Below are 25,875 nucleotides of genomic sequence, written 5' to 3'. Positions count from 1 at the left end.
ATCCACCTCCCTGCTGCCTTCTACAATGAAAACACTGGGACCACGCTGAAAAGATGCTAAGTAAGGAGGTAGGGCAGAGCTTGGTGGAATAGCCTCCCCTGGAGTAATTTGTCACGCAGGAGTTTTGGCTGTGTGAACCGAAACTTTATCTTGCCTTGGGGTACATCAATTTGAGAAGCTGGACACAACACAGTAAGATCTCACCAGTAAGTGGGCACATCTTTAGGTTTCCCATGGTCTTTTGCTTTTGGAAACAGCCTGGGTCCTCTAAACCCTTTCAGGAAAATAACACAGGACCTAAAATGATTTAGCCAAAAGCAAAAGCTCCTGCCGACAGCTTTTGTCTAATCTTAATACCGCAGTAAGGGAAGGAGGATTCGCTGAGATCTTTGTTTTTGCTTCACCTTCCTTCCCAACCCTCCACATTTGTCCCATTGTTTTCCTCTGTGTCGCTTTTGAAGATTCCCATCTAGCACTCGTGATCTTCCTTCAATCTATATTCAGAAGCGCTACACTGGAGGCTTGCGGTCCTCTTCAGGCTATTTCTTTTATCACCCCGTTTTCAGAACAGGATTCCTTTTGTTCAAGCCCCAAAATCTCACTGCGAAGGCAGATTTCGCTGCCAAGAAACCTTAGGGAGGATGGCCCTCCCTAGCGCTGCGGAGTGGAAAATAAAATAGAATCCAGAGACCACGGTGGTGCAAGAGGCAATGTAAACTTGTCGAGAGAGGACTTGGCAGGCTCTTTTGATCCATTGGTGTCAGCAAAATCATGACTCGACTCTACTGCAGCCTCGGAAAATGTCTAAGGAAGTCTTGCTCCAGTTCAGAGTGCCTCTCAATGCTTTCGTTGACTTTGGCAAGTGAAAACTGTCACCAAAGAACCAGGCCACAATTCAGTGCAGGGACGGAGAGCTAGCAGCCTTGCAGACCCTGCCAGACTACAATTCCCTATAATATACGTTTGTTGTTGTTGTTTTGTTAGACTACAATTCCCATCAGCCCTGACTATTTGCCTTGCTGGCTGGGGCTGATGGGTGATGGACTCCAACAACATCTGGAGGGCCACAGATTCCCCACCTCTATTTTATATGAGTTTGGATTTGATATCCCGCTTTATCACTACCCGAAGGAGTCTCAGAGTGGCTAACATTCTCCTTTCCCTTCCTCCCCCACAACAAACACTCTGTGAGGTGAGTGGGGCTGAGAGACTTCAGAGAAGTGTGACTGGCCCAAGGTCACCCAGCAGCTGCATGTGGAGGAGCGGAGACGCGAACCCGGTTCCCCAGATTACGAGTCCACTGCTCTTAACCACTACACAACACTGGCTCTCACTACACAACACTGTATAATATTTGAGATATACAGTACGTGTAACTGAAATGCACACCTATTCTCTCCCTATCTGTGTTACTTCTTCCCTTTCCTCTTTTCTCAGTGGCGTCAAATTTAAGACAGTAAGCCCCATGGGGCAGAGACTTCTCTTTTTTTGGGCTCTGTAAAAGACTAGACACCAATGGCACAGTATAAATATTTATGCCATCTATGTATAAAGTGCGCCGCTGCAAAATCAGCAAAAGAAAAGAGCCCTGCCTCAAGGAGCTTGCAACCTATTTTTTGCAAAGGAGGGAATGCAAGAGAAAGGAGAGGCAATGATTAACAAGGAGAGAGAGAGAGAGAGAGAGGAGGAAGGACCAAGAGGAGGGTAGTAAGAGTCAGGAGCAAGGGGGATGCCAAAGCAAAAAACAAGTAAGAGTCAGGAGCGAGGAAGATGCCAAAGCAAAAAACAAGAAAAGCTGACCCTAGCAAGCCAGGCTAGAGGAGGAGGCGGGGGATGAGAGGGCGGAAGCTATTTTGGCAGCCGATGCACAGGGGGACTGATGGGACATGCCATTTCCTATGCAAACACAAGAAGCACCTTGAGGCTATGGCACTTTGTCACAGTACATTGTAATGCTCAGCAGTTTCCTCCTCTTTTGCTGGCTGCCTTGCAGAATTTCTAATAGGATGCCCTTCCCATTCTTAATAGCCACTTACAACAGGCCAAGGATGCTGTATGGTTCCCCTTGCGAGGGTGAGTTATGTGCAGGCAAGGGTGCATGGCCCCGGTTAAGGCATGTATCTCACCTGCCCAGCATCGTTTCACAGACCACAGGACAGACACAAGCAGAGGGCTTGTCGTCACTGCACATTGCTCCTCCCAGAAGCAGTCCTCCTTGGCCACTGCCTCGTCTCCCTCCACCCAGGCTCCCTCTATCACTTTCCCCTCATCCCCATGTGTACAGGGTCATGCTATCATTAGGGGCAGCTGGAAGGGAATGGCAGCACTGTGCTCCTGGGGCCCCTGCCAGCTAAGTTACAGCGCTTACCCCGAAGGGAGAGGTGGTGCAGAGGTCAGCAAGCGCATAGGAGAGCCAATTGCCAGTCTTGCCACTGAGCCCACACAGCACTGATCTGCCTGCTACTTTGACTTTCCTGGTAAGCACAGCGATGTGACTGGTGCGCAGCTGGGCGTATGGCCCCCGCAACTGCCCAGCAACCTTCACTCTGTCTCCCATTTGCTGCCATAGCAGTCAGAGTTGCACAGAGGTTAAGAGACCTGGGAGACTTCAGTTTAGATCAGGCATGGGCAAACTCGGCCCTCCAAATGTTTTTGGGACTACAACTCCCATCATCCCTAGCTAACAGGACCAGTGGTCAGGGATGATGGGAACTGTAGTCCCAAAACATCTGGAGGGCTAAGTTTTCCCATGCCTGGTTTAGATCCCCACTCAGCCCAGACGCTCAGCAGGCGGCTTTGAGTCAGTCACTGACTCTCAGCCGGACCTACCTCACAGGGTCGTTGTGAGGGCAAAATAGAGAGGGGAAGAAGTGTGCATGCCACTTTGAGCTCTTTGGGGGCGGGGTGTGGAAATAAAGGCCAATAATAATAATGATGATGATGATGATGATGATGATGATGCCCACGCTGAAACACTCCCCGTCTGAAATCCCACCAAGAAATCACCATGCTGTTGATTTTAAACACCAGGTGGTGTTTCATTTACACATGAAAAGCGGAAAGAGTTCGGGCAAAATTTGGCATTTTTAATTCCTTCTGAAATCAAAAGAACTTGTTCATGACTAAATGATTTAAGCACACACCGTTTCCCTCCAACTCTATCAGTTTGTTCCTTTATGTTATGAATCTGGGCACAGGGGAAAAAAATTAAAGCTATAACCCTCTACCCACTTACCTGGCAACAAATGTCACTGAATTCCAAGAGATTAAAAATAAAATGTTCAAAAGAGTGGCGAAGCACTGAAGTGTAACAGATAATGTAACTTGCACAGAACACAGAAACGTCAAGTGTCCGTTTTCCTCATTAGCTCAGCTTACCATCTCAGTAGAGTTACTTGCAGGCCAATAAGATGGGGTTGTGGCTGTCACGTTAAATGCAGAAGAATTAACTGCAAAAGACAAAAGAGAGCAGAACGCAGCGTTTTGAAAGAAGCACTTTAAATGTTGTGGGAAACAAGTTGCAATTAAAAGGAAACTCACAGCCCCTTCGCCTATCTAAAAATAATATCCAGTTAAGACTCGCAATCCTCTTACGCTTCAACCTATAAACAGCCCAAAGAGCGATTCTGAATTACTCCAAAGACATAGAAAAGCTTCAAAAAGTAGACAACACTTCACTCCAAAACCTGCATCGCTCATCATTTGCTTTCTACTCAATATAGACACACACAAAAACCCACCCCATAATTGCCCTGGATTATTTCGGTGCCTGCATGACTAGAGATTGGAACCCTGATCAGTATTCCATTGCAAAATCATCATTAATAAATCCTCATGTTATCCAGGAGATCAAAGTGCATTACAAGATCAGAACTTTCAACTCTTTGCCATTTTATTCCTTCATTATATAGGGATAATAGTTTGAGTGCTAAAATGGTTGTGCTTGCAGTTAAGGTGTGTTGAAGAAGATTCAGCATTTCCCTTCTGGGTGGGTGGGTGGGTGGGTGTGGGTGGCAGGTGTGGAGGGGGAGAGATCCTCCAACCTGTCAGGATTTCAGAAAAGACTGAAACATGCCTGCAGAGTACATTAAAAGAATGATACAGTCATACCTCGGGTTGAAGTAGCTTCGGGATGAATATTTCAGGTTGCGCTCTGCGGTGACCCGGAAGTAACAGAGTATGTTACTTCCGGGTTTTGCCGCTCACGCATGCACAGATGCTCAAAATGACATCACGCACATGCACGGAAGCAGCAAATCGTGGCACACGCAGATGCGGGTTGAATTCGCTTCAGGATGCGAATGGGGCTCCAGAACGGATCCCCTTCCCATCCAAAGGTACCACTGTACTTAAAGCAACCACAAACAGTAGTTTGCATCCCTTCAATATACTTGTACGCTGTTGGAAAAATCACTGGCGATTTTTGTCTTTCAGACCACAGTGTCATAGAACCATCAAGTCACAGAATTTTAGAGTTGGAAGCGACCCCAAGGGGTCATCGAGTCCAACAAGAATCTCAGCTAAAACATCCATGACAGATGGCCATCCAACTTCTGCTTCAAAACCTCCAAAGAAGGAAATTCCGCCACCTCTCGAGGGAGCCCATTCCACTGTCAAACAACTCATACTGTCAAGAAAGCTCTTCCTGGTGTTTAGTCGGAATCTCCTTTCTTGTAACCTGAAGCCATCGGTTCAAGTCCTCCCCTCCAGAACAGGAGAAAACAAGCCTGTTTTCCATGTGACAGCCCTTAAGATACTGAAGGTGGCTATCATATCTCCTTTCAAGGCATCAGTTTTACACTGTAGCATTTGAGAAGTTTTGGTATGCTGTTTCTGAAAAGGATCGTGGGGATGGGGGCTTGGGCTATTGGGTTGTCGTTTTTAATTTTGATTATGTATTTTGTGGTTTTGTATTTTGATTCTGTTCTGTGAGCCGCCCTGTGACCTCCAGATTTAGGGCAGTATATAGATGCAACAAATAACAATAATGGGCCTATCAGGCAAGCTTTATTAGGACAGTCCTTTGGGGCCCAGAGAGATGAAGATGGTGGCAGGTGGGTGCCAGGAACATAGAACGTGACCTTATACCAAAGTCAGACCACGGCTCTATCTAGCTCAGTATTGTTGACTCTGAATGACAGACGCTCTCCAGGTTATCAGAAAGGGGACACTCCTAGCTCTGCATGGGGATGCTGGGGGTTGAATCTGGGATCTTTCACGTGCAGTCTTCTACCACCGAGCTACAGCCCTTCTCAACATGTTCTCAACAGTTCCCATACAGGAGAAATAGAAGCCGTACAGATCTGGTGAACAGTGGCCAGTCTACACGCCAGCTTTCTCGAGAGAAGGTGAGGGGTTGTTCCCTTTCGCCGGCATCAAGACCAATGTAGGTGACCCTCTGCCATGACCGCAGCGAAGCCCAGCACTTCACAAAACCAGGCTGTGATGCTCAGCACTAGAAGTAAAGGTCTAGATCAGGGACCAGCAAACTTTTTCAGCAAGGGGCCGGTCCACTGGCCCTCAGAGCTTCTGGGGGGGGGCAGACTATATTTTTGGGGGGAAATTCCTATGCCCCACAAATAACCCAGAGATGCATTTTAAATAAAAGCACACATTCTACTCATATAAAAACACCAGCCACGCCCCACATATAACCCAGAGATGCATTTTAAATAAAAGGACACATTCTACTCATGTAAAAACACCCTGATTCCTGGACCGCCTGCGGGCCGGATTTAGAAAGCGATTGGGCCGGATCTGGCCCCCGGGCCTTAGTTTGCCTACCCCTGGTCTAGATAAAGGTGGACCCTGCCTCATTCCTGCAGCATCACCAGATTTCACCGGGGGGGGGGGGAGAGACAGCCAATGCTTGAACGGAAAACTGCAGTGACTTTAAATAGCACCACAAAGCCTGCAGAACCTCAGCCTCACAAGCACAGCTCTCCCAGTGTTAATACACACTGGAAACAAATCGAGCCTTCTTTTTTTTTTCTTCCCTCCTTACGCTGTTAACGAATTTTATACAAACGTCCTTCATTTTTTTAAAAACCGTGTCCATCCCTAGGGAAAGTCAACAATAAACGCACGTGAGATCAGACGAAGAAAGAGACCTGCAGACTTGCTTTGTTGTGCTTACTTTCCAATTTCTTTCCTTCCACTACCCCGAACTACTTTGCTGCAGTACTGGCTGAAAACCAGCAGGAGATGCAGTAAGCCAATAATCAAATCTAGCTCCTGAGCCTAAGCAAAGGAGGAGGGATCTTCTCCCACCGCTTATTTCATTCATCAAATGGAATATGAGTGCAGGCACATGTGTGCAAAGGGATTTCAATAGCTGGTTTCAGAAAAGGGCTGCTGTAGGAGTGTGGCTTTTAATAGCTGTTGGATTATCTGTTAGTGACACGCACTCTCTCTCTCTCACACACACACACTTAATTTAAGCTGTTCACACATTATTAAGCACCTAGTATAGAATTCGAAGAATTAACTGTGGAATGATGAGCAGTAAATGCTGCCAACTTAACCAGAAGAAACTACACCAGCCAATTCCACCTGGTTTTCTAGATCTTGGAGTGCCTGTTCCAGAGAACAAGTATGTTCCACAGTAAAGCACATTCCTTACATCCTCCCTGGAAAGGACAAAACTGGCAAAGCCATGCGTGGCACCTCAAAGACTAAAGGATTTATTGCAACATACCCACCCTTTCATTGGTGATAAATCCCATTCATCAGATGCAAAAAAGCAAGATACAGTCATATTTTTTTTGCTGCTGCAGGGGATGAAAATGAAAATGTCTCCTACAGCCTTTATAGACGTGGCTGGGGTAAAAGCCAGAACAGGGACACATGATCACTACTGCTATTTTAAAAAGGGTTTTAGGAGACCTATGACACCCTAAAGACTGGCCAATTTATTTGAGGTAGGGAGAACCCGTCGCCCATCAGGTTCCAATCGGCCCCAGCCACCATGGCCAACTAGGGAGGCATGATGGGAGTTGTAGTTCAGCAAATTCCACTTTTCCAATGCGCGGCAAGAAGAAGTCTTCTCTTTGCCCTGTATCTCCCAACATTTAGCTTCATTTGCTTATTTACTTGGCGCATTTGTACCCCACCTTTCCTAAAAGAAGACCAAGGCAGAATACTCTGTGGTCCTTTCCCCTGTTTTGTACTTGCAACAACCCTGGGATGTAGGCTAGGCTGAGAGACAGTGACTGGCCCCAAGGTCATACAGTGAGCTTCATGGCTGAAGCTGGATTTGAACTAGGGTCTCCCCCCTACTCTACTCTAACTACTACACTGTGCTGCCTCCCATTATAAATCTAGCATCACAGGGAAGCACTTCTAGACAAGAGCATCTACCTGCCTGCCTTCCAGCAGCCTTGCACCTCTCATATTAAGCACTCTGGCTTCATATTTAATGCATAATGCCTGAAATGAATCCAGGCACAGGCCACCTGGCGTACGACAGGTAGGATGCAGAACGGGTCATGTTCCTGTTTGGCAAGCATGCTGAATGCTCAAGTTTGCTTTGCTCAGTGCCAAACTTCTGACTCACTGCTGTCTCAACACTGGACATACCTCGCTACTGACGAAAGTTGACTGCCACATATCGTGCACTACTCAACTCGAGCTCTTTGTACTCCTGTTTCTACCACCAAGGCAAGATTTAATTTTAGTGTCCGAGGACATCAGACCTGGGGCGGGTGGGAGGGATTGGAGGTGGTGAGCCACTTTGTGGAAAAGGAGGGTGGAGATGTTTTAATAAATTATTAGTCTTCTGGCTCTCTTGTTTCTCATACAAAGGATGCTGTCAGGGAACTGACATCAGAGCGAGAGGTGAAGGGGATGCTCTCAGATTCTGCGGGCGAAGGACCCAGCACCAGGGGGAGAAGCAGCTCGGTAGAGGAGGAAGGAAATCAGCGCAACACCAGGGATAAAGGGGGGCAAAAGGGGGGAAGCGGAGGGAGAGCTCCGGGATTCTTCTCTGGAGATCAGTGAGGAGAGCACAGGCCCTCCACTACCCACGCCCTCCCTGCACAGAAGACTCCCGCGTAGTGAGAGAAGGAGGTGACTGGGAGTCAGACAGCTTTTATGCTGGAAAAGGTTTAAGAAACGCCCACAGACAGATTCTGCCAGCGACTGAGACAGCCACACGGAGATGGGCTGTGCAGTCCGAACGGTTTAACCAAGGCAATTAAGCCTAGAGAGGCGGGAGTTTTACGCACGAGTAACTCATACCCATTACAGATGCAATGCAAGGAAATCATCTCTCTAGGAGCAAATTTTCTTTTTTTATCTAGAAGTGGGTAAAAAGCGCCTTGCACAAAAAAAGAATGAATCCCTATTAGTTAGTTATCATGTTGGCTCCGCTAACTGGAATTAAATGGGTAATGGATAAAAAGTTTCATATGGAACCTCTATGCCCGTCAACCCTAACCTGGTAACCTCTAGATCTTTTCATACCTCGTGCTGCCTTCCCAAAGCTGGATAAGCAAGGCAGGCTCCTAGAGCCCTCCCATAGCTGGGAAAGCACTATCTAGGCTTTGGCAAGGAAGCCGGAAGACTCTTGCAGCCTGTCAGGAGCCCATGTGCCTCTTTTCCAAAGCCCAGGGCCTCGCTTATGTGGCTCTGGCAAGGAAGCACAAGAGCTGGGAGGAGCACCAAATGTTGCCAAAGGCTGCCAAAAAAGGCCTCGAGAGCCACTTGAGAGCCAGTGTGGTTAAGAGCGGTAGACTCGTAATCTGGTGAACCGGGTTCGCTTCCCTGTTCCTCCACATGCAGCTGCTGGGTGACCTTGGGCTGGTCACACTTCTTTGAAGTCTCTCAGCCCCACTCACCTCACAGAGTGTTTGTTGTGGGGGAGGAAGGGAAAGGAGATTGTTAGCCGCTTTGAGACTCCTTAGGGTAGTGATAAAGCGGGATATCAAACCCAAACTCCTCTTCTTCTCTTCTTATCTAGATGTTTCAGACTACAACCCCCCCTTAAGGAAATCAGCCCTGAGCGCTAACTGGAAGGAAATTCTTAAGGAAATCAGCCCTGAGTGCTCACTGGAAGGACAGATCCTAAAGCTGAGGCCCCAATACTTTGGCCACCTCATGAGAAGTGAAGACTCCCTGGAAAAGACCCTGATGTTGGGAAAGATGGAGGGCACAAGGAGAAGGGGACGACAGACGAGATGGTTGGACGGTGTTCTCGAAGCTACCAGCATGAGTTTGACCAAACTGTGGGAGGCAGTGGAAGACAGGAGTGCCTGGTATGCTCTGGTCCATGGGGTCATGAAGAGTCGGACACGACTAAACAACAACAACAACAATCCCCCCTTCATCCAAACTAGCATGGGCCATTGTCAAGGTTGCTGTGAGTATCTGAAAGGCACCAACCTAAGGAAGCATGCTGTGCGTGTTGGGCTGACAACATGGAAGGCAAATACAGGTAGGGAAAGTTGCAAGGTTTATTAGTCTGTCGGAGTGCTGAAAACCCCACCACAACACAGACAAGCAAGTGTACTTGCAGGTTGCTGGCAAGAAGCCTCCCTCTTACCTGGGTCTGGCGGCAGGCAGGTGCAGGAGTAAAGGGTAATCTGGTTCACTTTAAATTTGGAGTTGATGGGGTAGTAGTCTGCCAATTTGATCATCTTCTTGAAAGCGTCATAGATGAAGATGAAACTGATGAGGGAGGAGAAGCCCTCTTCCGTGAACCGGGTGAAATACTGGACCAAGAAGCTGGCGTCAGTGGCAACCAGGATAAGACACAGGAAGGCGGACCACAAACCGATCCAGAGGCGGAACTCCAGATAATGCAGATCATTGTCTCTGCAAACAGAGAGATAACCCAAGTAAAAACAAGGGACAAGGGGGCTACATGAAAGGAACAGAGTACAGTGGTGCCTCGCAAGATGAAAATAATCCGTTTCGCGAGTCTCTTCGTCTAGCGGTTTTTTTGTCTTGCGAAGCAACCCTATTAGCGGCTTAGCTGATTAGCGCTATTAGCGGTTTAGCGGCTATTAAAGGCTTAGCGGATTAGCAGCTAAAAGGCTATTAGCGGCTTAGAAAAAGGGGGGAAAGCAAAAAAAATTTGCAAGACTTGCAAGACGTTTTCATCTTGCGAAGCAAGCCCATAGGGAAATTCGTCTTGCGAAGCGCATCGAAAAACGGAAAACCCTTTCGTCTAGCGGGTTTTTCGTCTTGCGAGGCATTCGTCTTGCGGGGCACCACTGTATTCCAAAAGAAAGTGCATTCGGAAAAGCTACGTCAAGGCAAAGCGTGGGAAAGGGAATCAGATTGTGGAAGCAAGGTTCAGTTGGAAGGTTTGTTCTCATTCTTCTACTTAGGGGGCAAAGAGGTGGGCATGACATTGAAGCCCCATCTCCCTAAACTCTGGATAACACGCTTGATTTTGCCCCTACACACGTCTTCAACATCAGCTTTTCAGCAGGTGGTGCTCACATATTTCAAGCCTACTTCCCACAGCTATGAGGGCCAGAAACGTCTTTAAATAGTGGAAGAGTGAGAATGCAAGTTGCTGCATTCGATGCATTAAACTCCATTGTTTTGCAGAACAACGGCCGGAATGTGCAAAGCTGCAATGGCGATTATTCTTCCACAGAGTTAGGAATGAGGTGGAGAAATACGATGCCTGAAAGGGAAGGAACCATGAGCTCCTGTACTATGCATGCAGAAGGTCCTGGGTTCAAATCTTCAACATCTCCACTGAGGGTTTTATGAAACAGGTGCCTCCCCACTTGAAGAGCCACTGAAACCAGAACAGACAATTCTGGGCTAGATCAGGGCTTGGAAACTTTTTTCAGCTTTTTTCCCTCTGAGCAACCTTCTTCTCCCCATGGTGGGCAGGTAAAGGTAAAGGGACCCCTGACCGTTAGGTCCAGTCGTGGACAACTCTGGGGTTGTGGCGCTCATCTCGCTTTACTGGCCGAGGGAGCCGGTGTACAGCTTCTGGGTCATGTGGCCAGCATGACTAAGCTGCTTCTGGAAAACCAGAGCAGTGCACGGAAATGCCGTTTACCTTCCCGCCAGAGCGGTACCTATTTATCTATTTGCACTTTGACGGGCTTTCGAACTGCTAGGTTGGCAGGAGCAGGGACTGAGCAACAGGAGCTCACCCCGTTGCAGGGATTCGAACCGCCGACCTTCTGATCGGCAAACCCTAGGTTCTGTGGTAAGATTGGATGGAGCAACAAATATGAATGTTAACTTTGCTGCAATTGGGACTCGACAACTTTGCTGATAGACTGCAGATCACTCAGAGATCTAGCATCAGATCCTGAACTATTTTCTGTCCTGCTTGCAGTACTGGTGTTAAATGTGTGGCCAACTTGAAAATAGCAATTCCTTTGTGGAAGGGGACTTTGGTTTCCAACAAAGATTTCCTTGGTGGAGAAGGAACCAGACAAGAATGCACAGCAGAAACTTGCATTTCCTTGTGTGCTAATCTAGAAATAGCTGCGACAGGAAGTGTGATGATGAAAGCTCTCTTGCCCCTCTGTGTTTCATAACTCTACCGTGTTGCAAAATACCTACAGTAACTTGCACCAGGAAACATTCACATTACAAGCACAGTAGATCCAGGGCATTCTGTTGCAAGCAGCAGCTGCCCGCCATCGCCACCTTCTCTCTTACTTACTTGCTGAAGTTAAACAGAAGCCTTTCGAAGACCAAGACAGGCCCAGTACTGCTCAGAATAGTGAGTGGTTGGCCAGCAAAAAGGCAAAAGAGAGCTCCTGTCACTGCGGTGCCCAGAAAGCTTTCCAACACGCCCTAGAACCAGAAGAACGAAAAGGGTAAATACATTTCAGAAGCCGGTTCGTCTTCCACTCTATTCTTTTAGTACCAGCGATGATCGCATAGGGCAGAATTAACAACCCACAAACCACAGTTAATTCCTTTCCCTTGAATTTGCTGCGACTCTAACATAAACTAACTAGGTGATCTCAGGCAAACTTCTCTCTCAGATTTGGCTCTGTCCTGCATCTACGCTTTGGGAACAATGATACTTACCTTCTGCCTTGTTGGTAAGGATTGCAACAAGATAAGCACTGAAAAACACTTTGAACACTCTAAAGCACTAAACAAATTCTATTATTATTATTAGTAGTAGTAGTAGTAGTAGTAGTAGTAGCAGACGTAGTCAAAGCAGATGACCACAACTCAATGAGTACAAGAGTTATCTTTTTGGCATCTGAGATATGGCCATGAATATTGAGATATGTACAAATTTAATAAATACTAATAATAATAACAAATAATAATAATCACAAACCATTTCCAGCACATGCTAGGATGTCACCATATACATATTTAAATTTAACAGCAAGAGGAAAATCGAGGAGACTGAGAGCTATTTCTACCCTCCAAATGTTCGGAAACAATAAAAAGTCATCCTTAAAAAATTAAGAAATTAGCTTAGAATCCGTAAAACATGGGAAAACCCCAATATTACAAGATTGGCTTTCTCTGCCTAACAGCTTCTAAATGTTTGAGAACGCAGCAGACGGGCGATTTTAAAGCTTCTCCCAGCCACCCTGAGGTGTAGCAACATACTGTAAAATAATTAAATCCACAACATAATGGAAAGCCAGAATTCTGCAAAGGTGAAACTAAACCCTGGCCAAGTGCTCCTCCTGGCCAAGTAAGAGGAGGGGAGAGGAGTGTGCAAGCCCAAAACTTCACACACGGCTGGCTAATAATAATAATAATAATAATAATAATAATAATAATAATAATAATAATAATAATAATAATTTGTTATTTGTACCCCGCCCATCCGGCTGGGTTTCCCCAGCCACTCTGGGTGGCTTCCAACAAGGATTAAGAATACATTAAAATGTCACACATTAAAAGCTTCCCTAAACAGGGCTGCCTTCAGATGTCTTCTGAATGTCAGGTAGTTGTTTATCTATTTGACATCTGATGGGAGGGTATTCCACAGGGCAGGTGCCACTACCTAGAAGGCCCTCTGCCTGGTTCTCTGTAGCTTTGCGTCTTGCAGTGAGGGAACCGCTAGAAGGCCCTCAGCGCTGGACCTCAGCGTCTGGGCAGAACGATGGGGGTGGAGACTCTCCTTCAGGTGTACTGGGCCAAGGCCATTTAGGGCTTTAAAGGTCAACACCAACACTTTGAATTGTGCTCAGAAACGTACTCGGAAATGTGCCAACTAACACTAACCATGGTTTAGTGCTATGTATGAATGTGGTTTTTATTGTCCATTTTAAGGATGGAAGCTTTCAGCTCCAGTTTCAGAGTTTTCACCCAGGCAGGAAGCAATTTTTAAACATATTTCACATGCATTTTCCAACCATGGCCAAGCGTTTCATCAGAAACCCCTCTACTTGTGCAACTTCCCCAATCCTTGAATTAGTGTGTCCAGCAGGAGAAGGGTTTTTGCAGAGTGAAGTTCAATTTTTAAAAGAAGTTCCTTCAAGTTTCTTTGTCTTCCCATAAACATGGCTTTGTTACACACTGCGAAGCAAACAAGCCTTATGTTGTGTGCCATGCAGCAATGTGAAGAATGTAGTTCAGCAGGTCACAGATACCAACTTTTGTGGACACTATTATTTCCTTTTACAATTTGTAAATATGCGGAATGAATAAAAAAGATACTTGACAGAGCCTCCAGGACCTGTACAGAATATTTATGTGGGGTGGGGGGTGGGGGAAGAAGAAAACTGGAATTGGATGGATTGCCTGACCTTATTTAATTAAACGTAAGCAAAATTCTTAGCAGCAGAAGTTATAAAAAGCAATAAAAGAGAGAACTACATTGCTGAAGGCACTTGGAAGTGGCCAGATACTGCACATTTCAGAGTCCTTGGCTGGCTCCTGTAGATGGTAATTGTGAGTGAGGCCCACATCCTGACCCCTTGAGCAATAATTTTCAGCCTGTTGTATGTGATCCATCATCCCAAGGGCCCCTAAACTCACCTCAGTCACTTTTAACATTATTTTTTTTACACATTCAAATGATAAATTCAAAGGCTAAAGGCCTATTTGTTAATCCTATTTATTAACAAATAAAAGTACCTTCAATTCTGATTTACACAATATTCTATTCCATCTCTAAGAAGATATTCTATGTCTAAGAACCCTGCTTTCTCAGAAACGCAAAGCCTTGATTCAAGGACTCGGAAACCAAAACCGCCAGTCATATTAGAAGCAAACATCCTCACTCTGTGTTACAGAATCAAAATACTGGACATAGCAATGATAAATGCCTCAAGTATTTCTGAGCCAGTGCTAATACTGAACAAACTACTACACAAGGAATACAATACACCGAATTGTAGCACAGTTCCTAAGAATCCACTTTCCTCAAAACTCTTGTTTGCAGAGATAAGGGAAACGTTCCAGTGCGTCAGCAAATGTAAATAGTGTAGTTTCATTGAACACAGAGAGGAAAGAATGCAGTTACAAATTGCACTGACCCAGTTCGAGCAAAGCTCTGTTTGTTGTGGAGGCTACACACAGTGAGGATCACACCTGCTTCCTGCTTCACCCAGTGGAAATGTCTGACCTAACTCTGGGCCAGGTGGACTCTCACCTGTGAGAATAATGTTTGCATATGGACTACATGTATGCAACACTCAACATTTAACAACCTGGATGTGGTTGTTTAGCTACATAAAAATCTTGGAAATGACTGTGTGATTTAAATATCTGTACAGTGGTACCCCGCAAGACGAATGCCTCGCAAGACGGAAAACCCGCAAGACGAAAGGGTTTTCTGTTTTGGAGGCGCTTCGCAAGACGAATTTCCCTATGGGCTTGCATCGCAAGACGAAAGCCCATAGGGAAATGCTGGCGGTCGGGAGCAAAGACTTTCGCCCACAGCCGGCCTTCAGAAGAGGACCTCTTCTGAAGGCCGGCGGGGGGCAAAAGTCTTTGCTCCCCCCGCCTGCCTCCCCCCCCCCGCCTGCCCCGGGCGATCTTAAAATGCTGGCAGGCGGGAGCGAAGCGTTCGCTGCCGACCCCCAGCATTTTAAAATCTCCAAGGGACAGCAGAGAAGTCTCTGTCCCGGGGAGATTTTAAAATGCTGGGGGTCGGGAGCGAAGCGTTAGCTGCCGACCCCCAGCATTTTAAAATCTCCCCCTGTCCCGGGAAGGTTTTAAAATGCTGGGGGTCGGGAGCGAAGCGCTGCCGACCCCCAGCATTTTAAAATCTCCCCGTGTCCCGGGGAGGTTTTAAAATGCTGGGGGTCGGGAGCGAAGCTGAAGCTGGTCTGAAGGCGGTTTCCCTAGGAACGTATTAATTGATTTTCAATGCATTCCTATGGGAAACCGTGCATCGCAAGACGAAAAAACCGCAAGACGAAGAGACTTGCGGAACGAATTAATTTCGTCTTGCGAGGCACCACTGTACACTGGATTTTACGTGTGCAGGCCCCCATGAAAATACTACAAACACACATGGACTGGCCCTGAATGAGAGACAGGTGCGCCCAGTGTGTGTTGGTGGGGTGCAGTACAGATCTCCCACCATGCCTTTGTGCTGCTCATGTTCATCTGATCCAGGTGACTGATGCAGAAATCTGGCTCTTCTATAATGCTACATGTGTCGCTAATTTTGTGCCTGCTTTCCATTGTTCCATTTTCCTGGCTCCACCTCTTTCTTGTGGACCAGACTGAGCCTCATGAGCTGCTCAGACTTTTTGAGTACATATCTTTCACGTCCCTGGGGTCAGGTTCCCCTTCTTTGGAGCATGAAGCCAGGGAGTCAGTGGGAGAGGGAACTGCCCCCAGGGTCAGTCCAAGTTGAACAGTAAACCAGAAGGTGCTTGTGCAAGAGGCACCCATTATGGTTCTACCTCTCTGGCCCAAGGTCATGTTGACTTCCTCTGACTCCAGCTCAGAAGCCCTAATGGAACCACAGTCTTCCCTGCTCTGTTGGAATCAAAGTAGGCCCATTTAAATGAAGAGGTTACTCTCACAAAAAGTTACACCAGCTCTTATTTCAGGCTCAGTTGAAGGGCAACTGTTGCTGAAGCAACATTTGAGCCCTGCTCATACGGAGGATTCAACTTGAGCCCTGTAAGGAGCTCTCCAGGGTGCTACTGGAGCCTTGCCTCTGTACTGCAGAGGCTGTTGATCAAAACAGAACAGTTTTCAGTGAAATCCAGCTCGAGGCTTCCTTAAATCAGCTCTCCATGCTTCTTTGGAGGCAGTGGGTGGGGGTGAGGTCTATAGACTTCTTTGCTTGTCTGGCTCATCATATGGATTCCACCCTAGAGCCCAGTCTGCTTGACCTCCTTCCTCATCTGTCTGCCTATCCCAGAGAACTAACACTGGATCTAACAGACAGCCTAAAGTTCTAACTTTGCCCGGATTTTACTGGGATATCATTCACCAAAGACTGGCGAGTGTTTTTGGTGGTACTCTACTTTGTGTGGATTTGTTTTTGGCCTGGGTTAGGGAACCTGTGGCCCTCTAATTGCTGCTGAATTACAGTTCCCATCATCTCTGAGCACTGGCCATGCTGGAGCTGATGGGAGTTGGAGTCCAACAATCATCTAGAGCAGTGGTTCTCAACCTGTGGGTCCCCAGATGTTGTTGGACTACAACACCCATCAGCCCTAAGCTCTGGCCTTGCTAGCTAGGGGTGATGGGAGTTGTAGTTCAACAACATCTGGGGACATCTGGGGACCCACAGGTTGAGAAAGGCTGATCTAGAGGGCTACAGGCTTTAGACCTTTTCAAGATTAATTATTCCCCATGGTTCTGGGGCTGAATGAGCCGCTAACTGAATTGGCTTTTTGCTGGATCCCAGGAAAAACAGCAGCATTAATAAAACTCCCTGCCACATATGCACACACAACAACAACAACAACAACAACAACAACAACAACAACAACAACAAAAGTAGGAAGAAGAGAGATCACTGTTTAGCACTAGTCATCATCTCCTTAGTTACTGTGCCTTTCCATGTTCTCCCCAAATGCACTTCTCTGAGCCCAGGACAAAGGACCAAGTAGTTCACTTTCTAGCCCTGGCCAAGAATTAATTTCAATGCTGCCTGACTATGACTTCTGAAGGTACAATAACCTACACTCAGGATTGGCACTTCTCATGCAGGGTGATTTGCTCTGCATAATTCATTTAAATGTCAAGGAATTTAATATTTCCACTGAACACAAAGATTGGAGGGGACCCGGGGGGGGGGGAGCCAACCTAGTGTGCATACACACAAACACAACACAACACAAGATCCAGCTGAAACTAAGCCAAATGTAAAAATTGAAGGTTAGTAGTAGAGCCTCACAGACCAGGAAACTTTGTTCGAGGTAAAGAAACCAGAGAGTTCTTTGTTAAGCTAACTTCCTTCATTTTGAGAACAAATATTTGGCCAGTGATAGGGAGGCGAAGGAGGCATTCACAGTACTTGACACTGATTTATTTCCCCATCTCCTGGAGTTTCATGTAAGCAGATGAATTTTGTTTAGATTTGCAGCAGACTCAACGTGGAACTGAAAAGGTTTCTTTTTTTCCACTCCATGCACGCCAGCAGGAAGTTTCTTTTTTCAAAGGCAAATCACTTTCCATGGATAGCCTCCTTTGTTCCCTTCTGGTGGGAACACTGGGAGCCTGATTAAATCTATGCCGAGAATATGACAGGGCTCAATACAGGAGTGCTGTGACATAGACATAGACCCAGAACCACTTCCAAATATCAAGGTTCAGTCCTAAAACACATGACAGATTTGTAAAGTGAAGAGTGATGGGTCAAGAGCATGTCCAGAGTGCATTCTGTGCCCCTGATTATACAACTACAACAGCATACGGCATGCATGGGATATGGGGAAGTAGTGGATAGCATGGTGGGACTGTCCTACTCACCTGACTTCCCTCTACATTGTTGACAAACACCAGAATGGAGAGCACTAGACTGTCTCTGCCAGCGCATTTGCACCGCACTGACTTCACCACCGCCTTGCCCCTATCTATCCTAGTACCCGGCAGTGACGCAACCTGTGCCAAGTGAGCAACGCAGCTCCGCCATGCTTGTTATTGATTAGGAAGCTTTCCTGATCAGGGAACGTACCTTCCCAATACTCTTGAATCATGACAGCACTCTCTTTAGAGATTCAGTATTCATTGATCTCTGCCTGGTGCTGTTTAACCTAGTTAGAGTATTGTGGCCAATCTGGGCTATCATCCTTAGTGCTTGTTTGAGTGAATACTTCTGTTTTGTTCTTGCAAACTGTGGCGTTACTGATCTTGCTGGCATATACAAGATTGCTTATAGCATTTTCGCCCCAGTGCCCTGCCCACTTTCCTCCAATATCCGATGCATGCAAGGTTTTTCAAGTTGCAGCTGACGCAGCACAGGTAATCTTGCACCACCTGAAACTGCTGCACAGGTGCAACACCCCAAGTGTCTCACTGGACCAGTTTAAAAAAAGGTAAAGGACCCCTGGACAGTTAAGTCCAGTGAAAGGCGCTCATCTCACTTTCAGGCCGAGGGAGCTGGCGTTTATCCACAGACAGCTTTTGAGGTCATGTGGCCAGCATGACTAAACTGCTTCTGGTACAATGGGACACTGTGACGGAAACCAGAGTGCACCGAAACACTGTTTCCCTTCCTGCCACAGTGGTACCTATTTATCTACTTGCAGTGGCATGCTTTCAAACTGCTAGCTTGGCAGGAGCTGGGACAGAGCAATGGGAGCTCACTCCGTCGTGGGGATTCGACCTGACGATCTTCCAATCGGCAAGCCCAAGAGGCTCAGTGGTTTGGACCACAGCGCCACCCGCTTCCCTGTCACTGGACCAGTGCAACACCACGACTCACAACAGGACGCTGGCGCAATAACTCTTGCATCTCATACTTGTTTTGTTTTTCTTTGCACAGCAGATCGTAAGGCTGTGCTGTTTGAAGTGGTCGTGAAAAAAGAAAAAAACCTGTTTTTGACCAAGCCCAGACTACTGCAGTTGCAGAAGTTTGAACTGTCTTGCCCCGAGCCATGGCTCACCTGCATGTTGTCCGTAGCATCTCCCAGCAGCCCCCCAAAAGTGATGGCGTTGGTTACAGTAGCCAGATAGATGAAGAGAATGGCAGACAGGGCTTGGATGTTGAATGCATCATAGAAGTCGCTGGCAAAGAAAGGGGCTTTCCTCTTGATGTCTTTGATTAAACCGCCGCAGAATCTAGCAAGGGGAAGAAGAAGAGGAGTTTGGATTTGATATCCCGCTTTATCACTACCCGAAGGAGTCTCAAAGCGGCTAACAATCTCCTTTCCCTTCCTCCCCCACAACAAACACTCTGTGAGGTGAGTGGGGCTGAGAGACTTCAGAGAAGTGTGACTAGCCCAAGGTCACCCAGCAGCTGCATGTGGAGGAGCAGGGAAGCGAACCTGGTTCACCAGATTATGAGTCTACCGCTCTTAACCACTACACCACACTGGAGAACCATGCGCCGCAATTACATGAGTCAAGGCACAAAAGGAGAATCTGGAACCGAGAAGCCTGTGTGCCAATGCAATCTAGTGAGATGCCCCGTATCGGCGCACAGACTTTTGTCACTTACCTGCCAGTTCGTTGCAACTCCTCGCAGTCCCCGTGCCCCCCACCTCCATTTCCCCCGTCATGTGGAGTGTCCCCGTTCATCTGCAGATTCTCACCACCCGAATACATGTTTTTCCTGAGCAGAAAGAAAGAAATGATAATTCAGCTGGGCTTCCATATATCCAGGATCTTTGGCCTGTGACTTTGGGTGCCGCAACTGCGGCGAGGCACGTGGCATTAAGGCGTGCCCATTTTAGGCAGTGAAACTTTAATTACTGCAACCATATCCAGTGACGTGGTCTTAAAATTTTGTGGGGTTTTTTTTTGTTTTTTGAGGGGGTGAGGAATTCAAATATGCTATTACTTTTGTGACTGGACAACATTTACCTTGGCAAGTCTAGGTTTGACAAAGAAACACATAAATTGCTTTCGGAAAACCAAAGAATTTTAATTTTACCTTATGAAAATGTCGGGTCATACTAAACAAATAAGTACATATAACTGCAAGTATTTGGCAATCATTTTTAATGATTCCTATGCAATTTTACACACATTTTACTTACCAAGCAAAACCAAATTCTATTAATTTAACTAAAATATCCCAAGTCCTGATACAACCTTTTTTGGCACGCCTCGATTTTGGAATGTGAAAGTTGAAAAAGTTGGCATGCCTTAATGCGACATATGCACCTCTCTTACCTTTTGTCTGAAGACGGGAGGGACTTGGGGGGCTCTATCCTGATGGCAGGGTCCCACTCCCCCGGGGGGAGCACAATAACTTCATCCAGGAACTCATCGATCCCAGCGATCAGGTCCTGTCTGTCTTTCGCTTTGTAGGCAATGTCGTGGAACACCTGCACATAGGAAGGAAAGGGAAGGTTGCCATCTAGCAAATCCTTCTACAGGTGCACAGAAAGACGCCTCATTTATGAGGTCATCCTCTTTGTCCATCTAGCCTGACACTCTTCTCTTCTGCCTGGCAGCAACTCTCCAGGGCTTCAGGCTGTGGTCTTTCCAATAAGCTGTTACCTGATTGTTTTAGATGTCGGGGATTAAATCTGCAGTCCTCAAAGTCCAAAGCACATCCACTACCCACTGAGCTATGGTTTCTCCCTGCTATGGAGCACTAGTCAAATTGCCACTAGCCAAACTGACAGATTACCTGTGGCTATCACACAGGGTCCCCGGACATTTAACAGTCTATTGATCCCTGTGCCACTGCTGTGCTCGCTTCCCCACTGCCACCAATCCGTTACTCTCGGGTAAAACACTGAGTCCAGACAGTTGTTAAAACTGAACCAAATAAACAAGTTTATTTTATAAGCATTAACAAGTTTGTGGTTTCTCAGATAATATTCCTGTCAGTTTCTTAACTTTAGTTTCTTTACTGGCCTATTTCTTCCTAATACCTTCTGACTGATTATATCAACTGTTTGACTGGCTCCTCTTAACAGAGTCTCTCACTCTCTCACATCAGACTAGCCCAACCCACAGACTTATCCTCTCTGTCTCTTCTAACTCCAGACTGACTTCTCAACCACTCTAACTCTAACTCCTTCCCTTGGGTTCCCATTGGTTAGTCATTTTACCATTCGTTAACCCTTTCCTTATGAACCCAGTATGATGTCACACACCTAGGAGAGCAAACGCCACATTACCTTTTATTCTGCAGAGCTTTTGCTTAATGGGGGAAAAAGCTGGCAATATATTTTCAGCAAAGGAGGAAGCAGCAGAGGGGTGCTTAACTTTTCCTGCACCGACCACTTTTCAGTGCAACAGTTTCCCGGGCTACTCCTGCTGCCCCTGCAGCTGGGTTTATTTCTGGTCTTTGAACCAGCGATTGGAAAATGCTACTGTGCAAATTAGTTTAATTGGGATTTCAAAAATTTCAGTTCAGTACCTGATGCCCTGGAGAGTGATCTAATTTAGGACGCTTAATTTACCTGTATTTAGCAAACACTTGAACAACCAAGCTCAGCTAATATTGCATTTGAAGTTAGGCCTTTTCACCTGTTCATTGCTACTAATGAAATTATGGGACAGAGAATTTTCCATGGAAAATAAAGCACTGGAAAAGTTTGCTCCCCACATCACTGCTCTGAACCTAGCTGGAAATAAAGTGGGTGTGAGGAGCTGAAGGGGGAGTGATAGGCAAGGAAATTACTCCTCGGCCACCTGTTGCCTAGAAGTTACCTCCATCCTGCCATTTTACTGATGTTTGGTGGACACCTGTGTTCAAAGACACAGGACTGCCACCGTGCCAGGAAGTTCTACTTCTAGACAGTCAAGATCGGTTGCTGTTTCCTATCACTTGGTGGCAAGCTGAACACTTTATCCAATGTAATGCGTGGAACAGCCTTCAAAATCTCCCATTCCTGGAAATTTGCAGAAGACTGTCCTGAACATTTCCTGGAAGTATTGCAAGATTGGCTCTTTTGAGGCTGTGGCTAGAAAAGCGAAAGCTTTTATCTTGTGAACCACCCTGAGAGATTGTGATGAAGGGTGGTAAATATATAATAATAACAACAATAATGCAAATATCGGTTACTTCTAAGTGAACTGCACTCAGCAACACAGACGGGAGATTACCTCATCAGACATCAAGGTAGCGATGGCTCGGCCAATCTCATGGTACGATTTAGCTTTGCCTTTGGGACCCAGCAAAATGAAGAGGAACCTGAACCCCAAGGAGGAAAAAGAAAGAACAAACAAATATTGTCATGATTCACTTTGGAAAAAACCAACACAGTATATCTTCAGTAAAATATGTACCACCAGATTAGATAAAAGCAATGGAGCATGGAGATTCATAGAATTTGCATCAGTTGGACATTAATAAACAACAAGAAGATATAGAAGAACTTGTTATATCATTAACGTCAGAAAAACTTTAATAAAAAAATCTTAACATTTGACAGCGATCCAAAGAAACTGGAAGGCTATGAATCATGGAATTGTAGGGCTGGACTGGAAGGAACCCACAGGGCCATGTGTTCAAACCCTCTGCAATGCGGGAAAAGCGCTTCTCCATCAACCTGCTTAATTTGGTTGGGACCAAATCCCTGCTTAAGATGAAATGGCCGATTCCAATAGTTGGTCATCCCATCGGGTAATTACAGAACTTTAATGTAACTGAATTTTGCTTATTTCCTCTTCCTTTTCATTCTTCCATTTTTGTGTCATGTCTATCATGTCTATTGTGTCATGTCTATCATGCCATGTCTATCAGACATTCCGGCATGACCCTGTTTTATTTTGGCATGCCGCGTAGTTGCCTTTTAATAATAGAAAACAGGATCAAGAATAGGGAGGGAGGGAGAAAAGGCTCCTGAACTCGGAGCTGTGGGGACATGGGGACCTTCAGTCTCAGGAACTGCTTCATGGGGGCAAGGCCAAGCAGAGATGAGCTGCTGTGCTCATTAGGCCTGGCATTCCTGTGCAGATCCTGTTTTTGCTAAGAAGGAATTAACTCCAACTTGCACAGTGTGGTTTACTGCTGTCTCTCTCCTGTCTATAGAGAACACTTCTTGTTGCTGTTGTTATTCCTTAGTTTAAAACTGCAATTTTCTTAAATATGAATGCTCTCTCTTCCTTCCCCTCCTTCTTCTGACTTAAGTAATGCTAATACAACCATGGACTTGAAAAGGCTCCTAGTGTTTAAAATAACATTTGTGAAAAAAACAGAGGCTTTTTTATTAGGTATTTTAGGAACAGAGATTCCGAGTGAGAGGAAAAGACTTTTTATGTATGGGATGACAGCAGCGAGAATATTACTGGCCCAGAGATGGAAAGAGGATAAAGTTCCAGCCAAAGAGGAGTGGCTGGTGAAGATGATGGACTACGCCAAAATGGCGAAACTGACCGGAAGAATCAGAGACCAGGATGAGAAGAAGTTGAAGAAAGAATGGGAAAAAATTATAATGTATTTAAGAGAACAATGTAAACAACTAAAAACTTTGGCAGGATTAGATTAATACTTGTAAAGTACAAAACACAATGGAAAAGTTAATAATATTTATACTGAATGGGGGGGGGGGATAAGCTGGAAGAAAAAGGGATTGACAATGAAAACCAGAGAAGGGCGGGGGGAGGTCAAGGGATTCCGAGAATCCAAAATGTGAAGGTGAAGGTTTAAATTGAAATGTGTTATGTAAAATTTTTACAAAATACAGTGGTACCTCTGGTTGCGAACAGGATCCGTTCCGGAGTCCCGTTTGCAACCTGAAAAGAACACAACCTGCGTCTGTGTGTCTGTGCATGCGTGAGTCACAATTCACCGCTTCTGAGCATGCGCGTGATGTCATTTTGCGTATCTACGCATGCGCAAGCGGCGAAACCCGGAAGTAACTCTTTCCGGTACTTCCGGGTTGCCGCAGGATGCAACCTGAAAACATGTAACCTGAAGCAATCGTAACATGAGGTATGACTGTATATTAAAAAGAAAAAGAAAAGGCTCCTTTACCGGGTAGGTACAGGGACTTCTGTAAGAGCACCGAGCATAACTGCTTGCTGCAGCCGAACGAAGGCAATGAAAGGGGCTTCCAGGAAGTCGACTTCTCCCACCAGGACGTTGGAGGCCTCAGCATCTCGAGGTAACTTCTTCATGAACTTGTTCTTCAGCTGCGTGGGAGAGAGAAGAGACACAGGCGTCTCGTCAGAACGAAAAGGCTCTTGTGGTTTAAGGCAAAGAAGTTTAATTACGGCAGAAACTTCTGTGGGCTACAGGTATAACTCACAAAACAAGATTTTTAATTATTTATTTTTATTTAGTGGATTTCTATACTACCCTTCATCATAAGATCTCAGGGGCAGCTCACAGAAGAAAATGGAGGACAGAAACAAGTAAATAGTTAAAACAAAACAAGAAAACAGTAATCCCTCTCCCTTTCCCATAGACAGATGTAAAAGGCTGTAGAATATTAATCAGCCAAAGGCCTGGCTGAAGAGGAATGTTTTCACCTGGCGCCTAAAGATGTATCATGAAGGTGCCAAACTGTGGAGATCATTCCACAAGCGGGATCCCACCCTCAATTCCTCCAGTTAACACCAACACGTAAGTTTGTAATATATGCAATTGTATCTACTGGACAGTTCAGATATACTGTTTATTATTAATTTACAAATTGCCTTTTACCCATATGTCACTGCAATTTAATAATGGCAGCACACCATAATGGCCACAGCAACAAGAAGAGCGTCCCATTTACGTGTGCAGTATTACGCAGAAGTGCCCGGGCTGCATTTCTGTTTGGCGGTAAAAGCAGAACTGGGGAAGGAGGCAAAAACGTTTGTGGAATGAAATACGTCCCTACCATCACCTTGATAGATTGCTGGTGGAAACTGCATGATAAAAAGGTCTAAATTTCAGAGTAGCTTAAGGTGACGCTCCTAGATGCTCCAGTGAAGGGCAGAGAAGTTTCCACTTCTTACTCTTTCTTCTTTGAAAAGTGCAGCTGGAAGGATATTCCAGCTGCAATTATTCATCTTGTCCTTAGTGTTCTAGCCGACACAACATGCGTGACATTCTGCAGATCCCTTGAGGATAAATCACGAAAGCACTTTGCTTTGGAAATCCCACGCAAACTGAGCACATACTGGATATATTGCGATGTTTCCATCTCTTACCACTCATACCAAGTCTCCCCCCTGGAGGATTTCACAGACTACCTGGCATCACAAAAACACTGTGTCCAATTATGCAATTTTGTGGTCCACATACCCATATGTTTAAAAGGTCAAGGGACCCCTGACCATTAGGTCCAGTCGTGACCGACTCTGGGGTTGCGGCACTCATCTCGTTTTATTGGCCGAGGGAGCCGGCGTACAGCTTCCGGGTCATGTGGCCAGCATAACTAAACCGCTTCTGGCGAACCAGAGCAGTGCATGGAAACGCCGTTTACCTTCCCACCAGAGTGGTACCTATTTATCTATTTGCAATTTGATGTGCTTTCGAACTGCTAGGTTGGCAGGAGCAGGGACCAAGAAACGTGAGCTCACCCCATTGCGGGGATTTGAAACGGCGACCTTCTGATCAGCAAGCCCTAGGCTCTGTGGTTTAAGCCACAGCGCCACCCGCATCCCTACCCAGATGTTTACAGGGTCCCTAAAATCCCACACCTATCGGGAGATGCCTAAAATGGTCATTGCTTGCAATCCATTTTAATTACACAAACCTAAATTTCCAGTATGCGCTCGATTCCACCCCAAAGAATATTATTGTTGTTGCTGTTACTGTTGTTATATTTGTAAGCTGACAGTATAAAGGCAATCTGGTACTAAAAGATAAAGCAATAACTGCAGAGCTGAGAAACTGCTGTCAACATGCAGGTATGTTTTGTTAACAGAAGATGCTAGTCTTTATTG

The 25,875-nt window shown here is 46.0% G+C and overlaps 1 protein-coding gene across 7 annotated transcripts in view; it reads right to left on the bottom strand.

The window, feature by feature from the left end:
- Positions 1-25,875, bottom strand: part of SLC4A4 (solute carrier family 4 member 4) — a 193,103-nt gene that overhangs the window by 28,550 nt on the left and 138,678 nt on the right. For all 7 annotated transcript variants that reach the window (XM_081206955.1, XM_081206957.1, XM_081206952.1 and 4 more), the window contains 8 exons: positions 23,975-24,132; positions 22,102-22,189; positions 20,212-20,366; positions 19,535-19,648; positions 18,981-19,155; positions 11,642-11,775; positions 9,542-9,813; positions 3,379-3,449 (listed from right to left, as the gene is read on the bottom strand). In XM_081206955.1, the coding sequence (XP_081063081.1) occupies positions 3,379-3,449; positions 9,542-9,813; positions 11,642-11,775; positions 18,981-19,155; positions 19,535-19,648; positions 20,212-20,366; positions 22,102-22,189; positions 23,975-24,132 (1,167 nt within the window). The remainder of the gene's footprint in view (positions 1-3,378; positions 3,450-9,541; positions 9,814-11,641; positions 11,776-18,980; positions 19,156-19,534; positions 19,649-20,211; positions 20,367-22,101; positions 22,190-23,974; positions 24,133-25,875) is intronic.

This window comes from Podarcis bocagei (assembly GCF_964188305.1).
Source record: "Podarcis bocagei genome assembly, chromosome: 9".
NCBI classification, from domain to species: domain Eukaryota; kingdom Metazoa; phylum Chordata; class Lepidosauria; order Squamata; family Lacertidae; genus Podarcis; species Podarcis bocagei.
The sequence above is the reverse complement of the archived record's forward strand: the minus strand, read 5'-3'. Positions and strand labels throughout refer to the sequence as shown.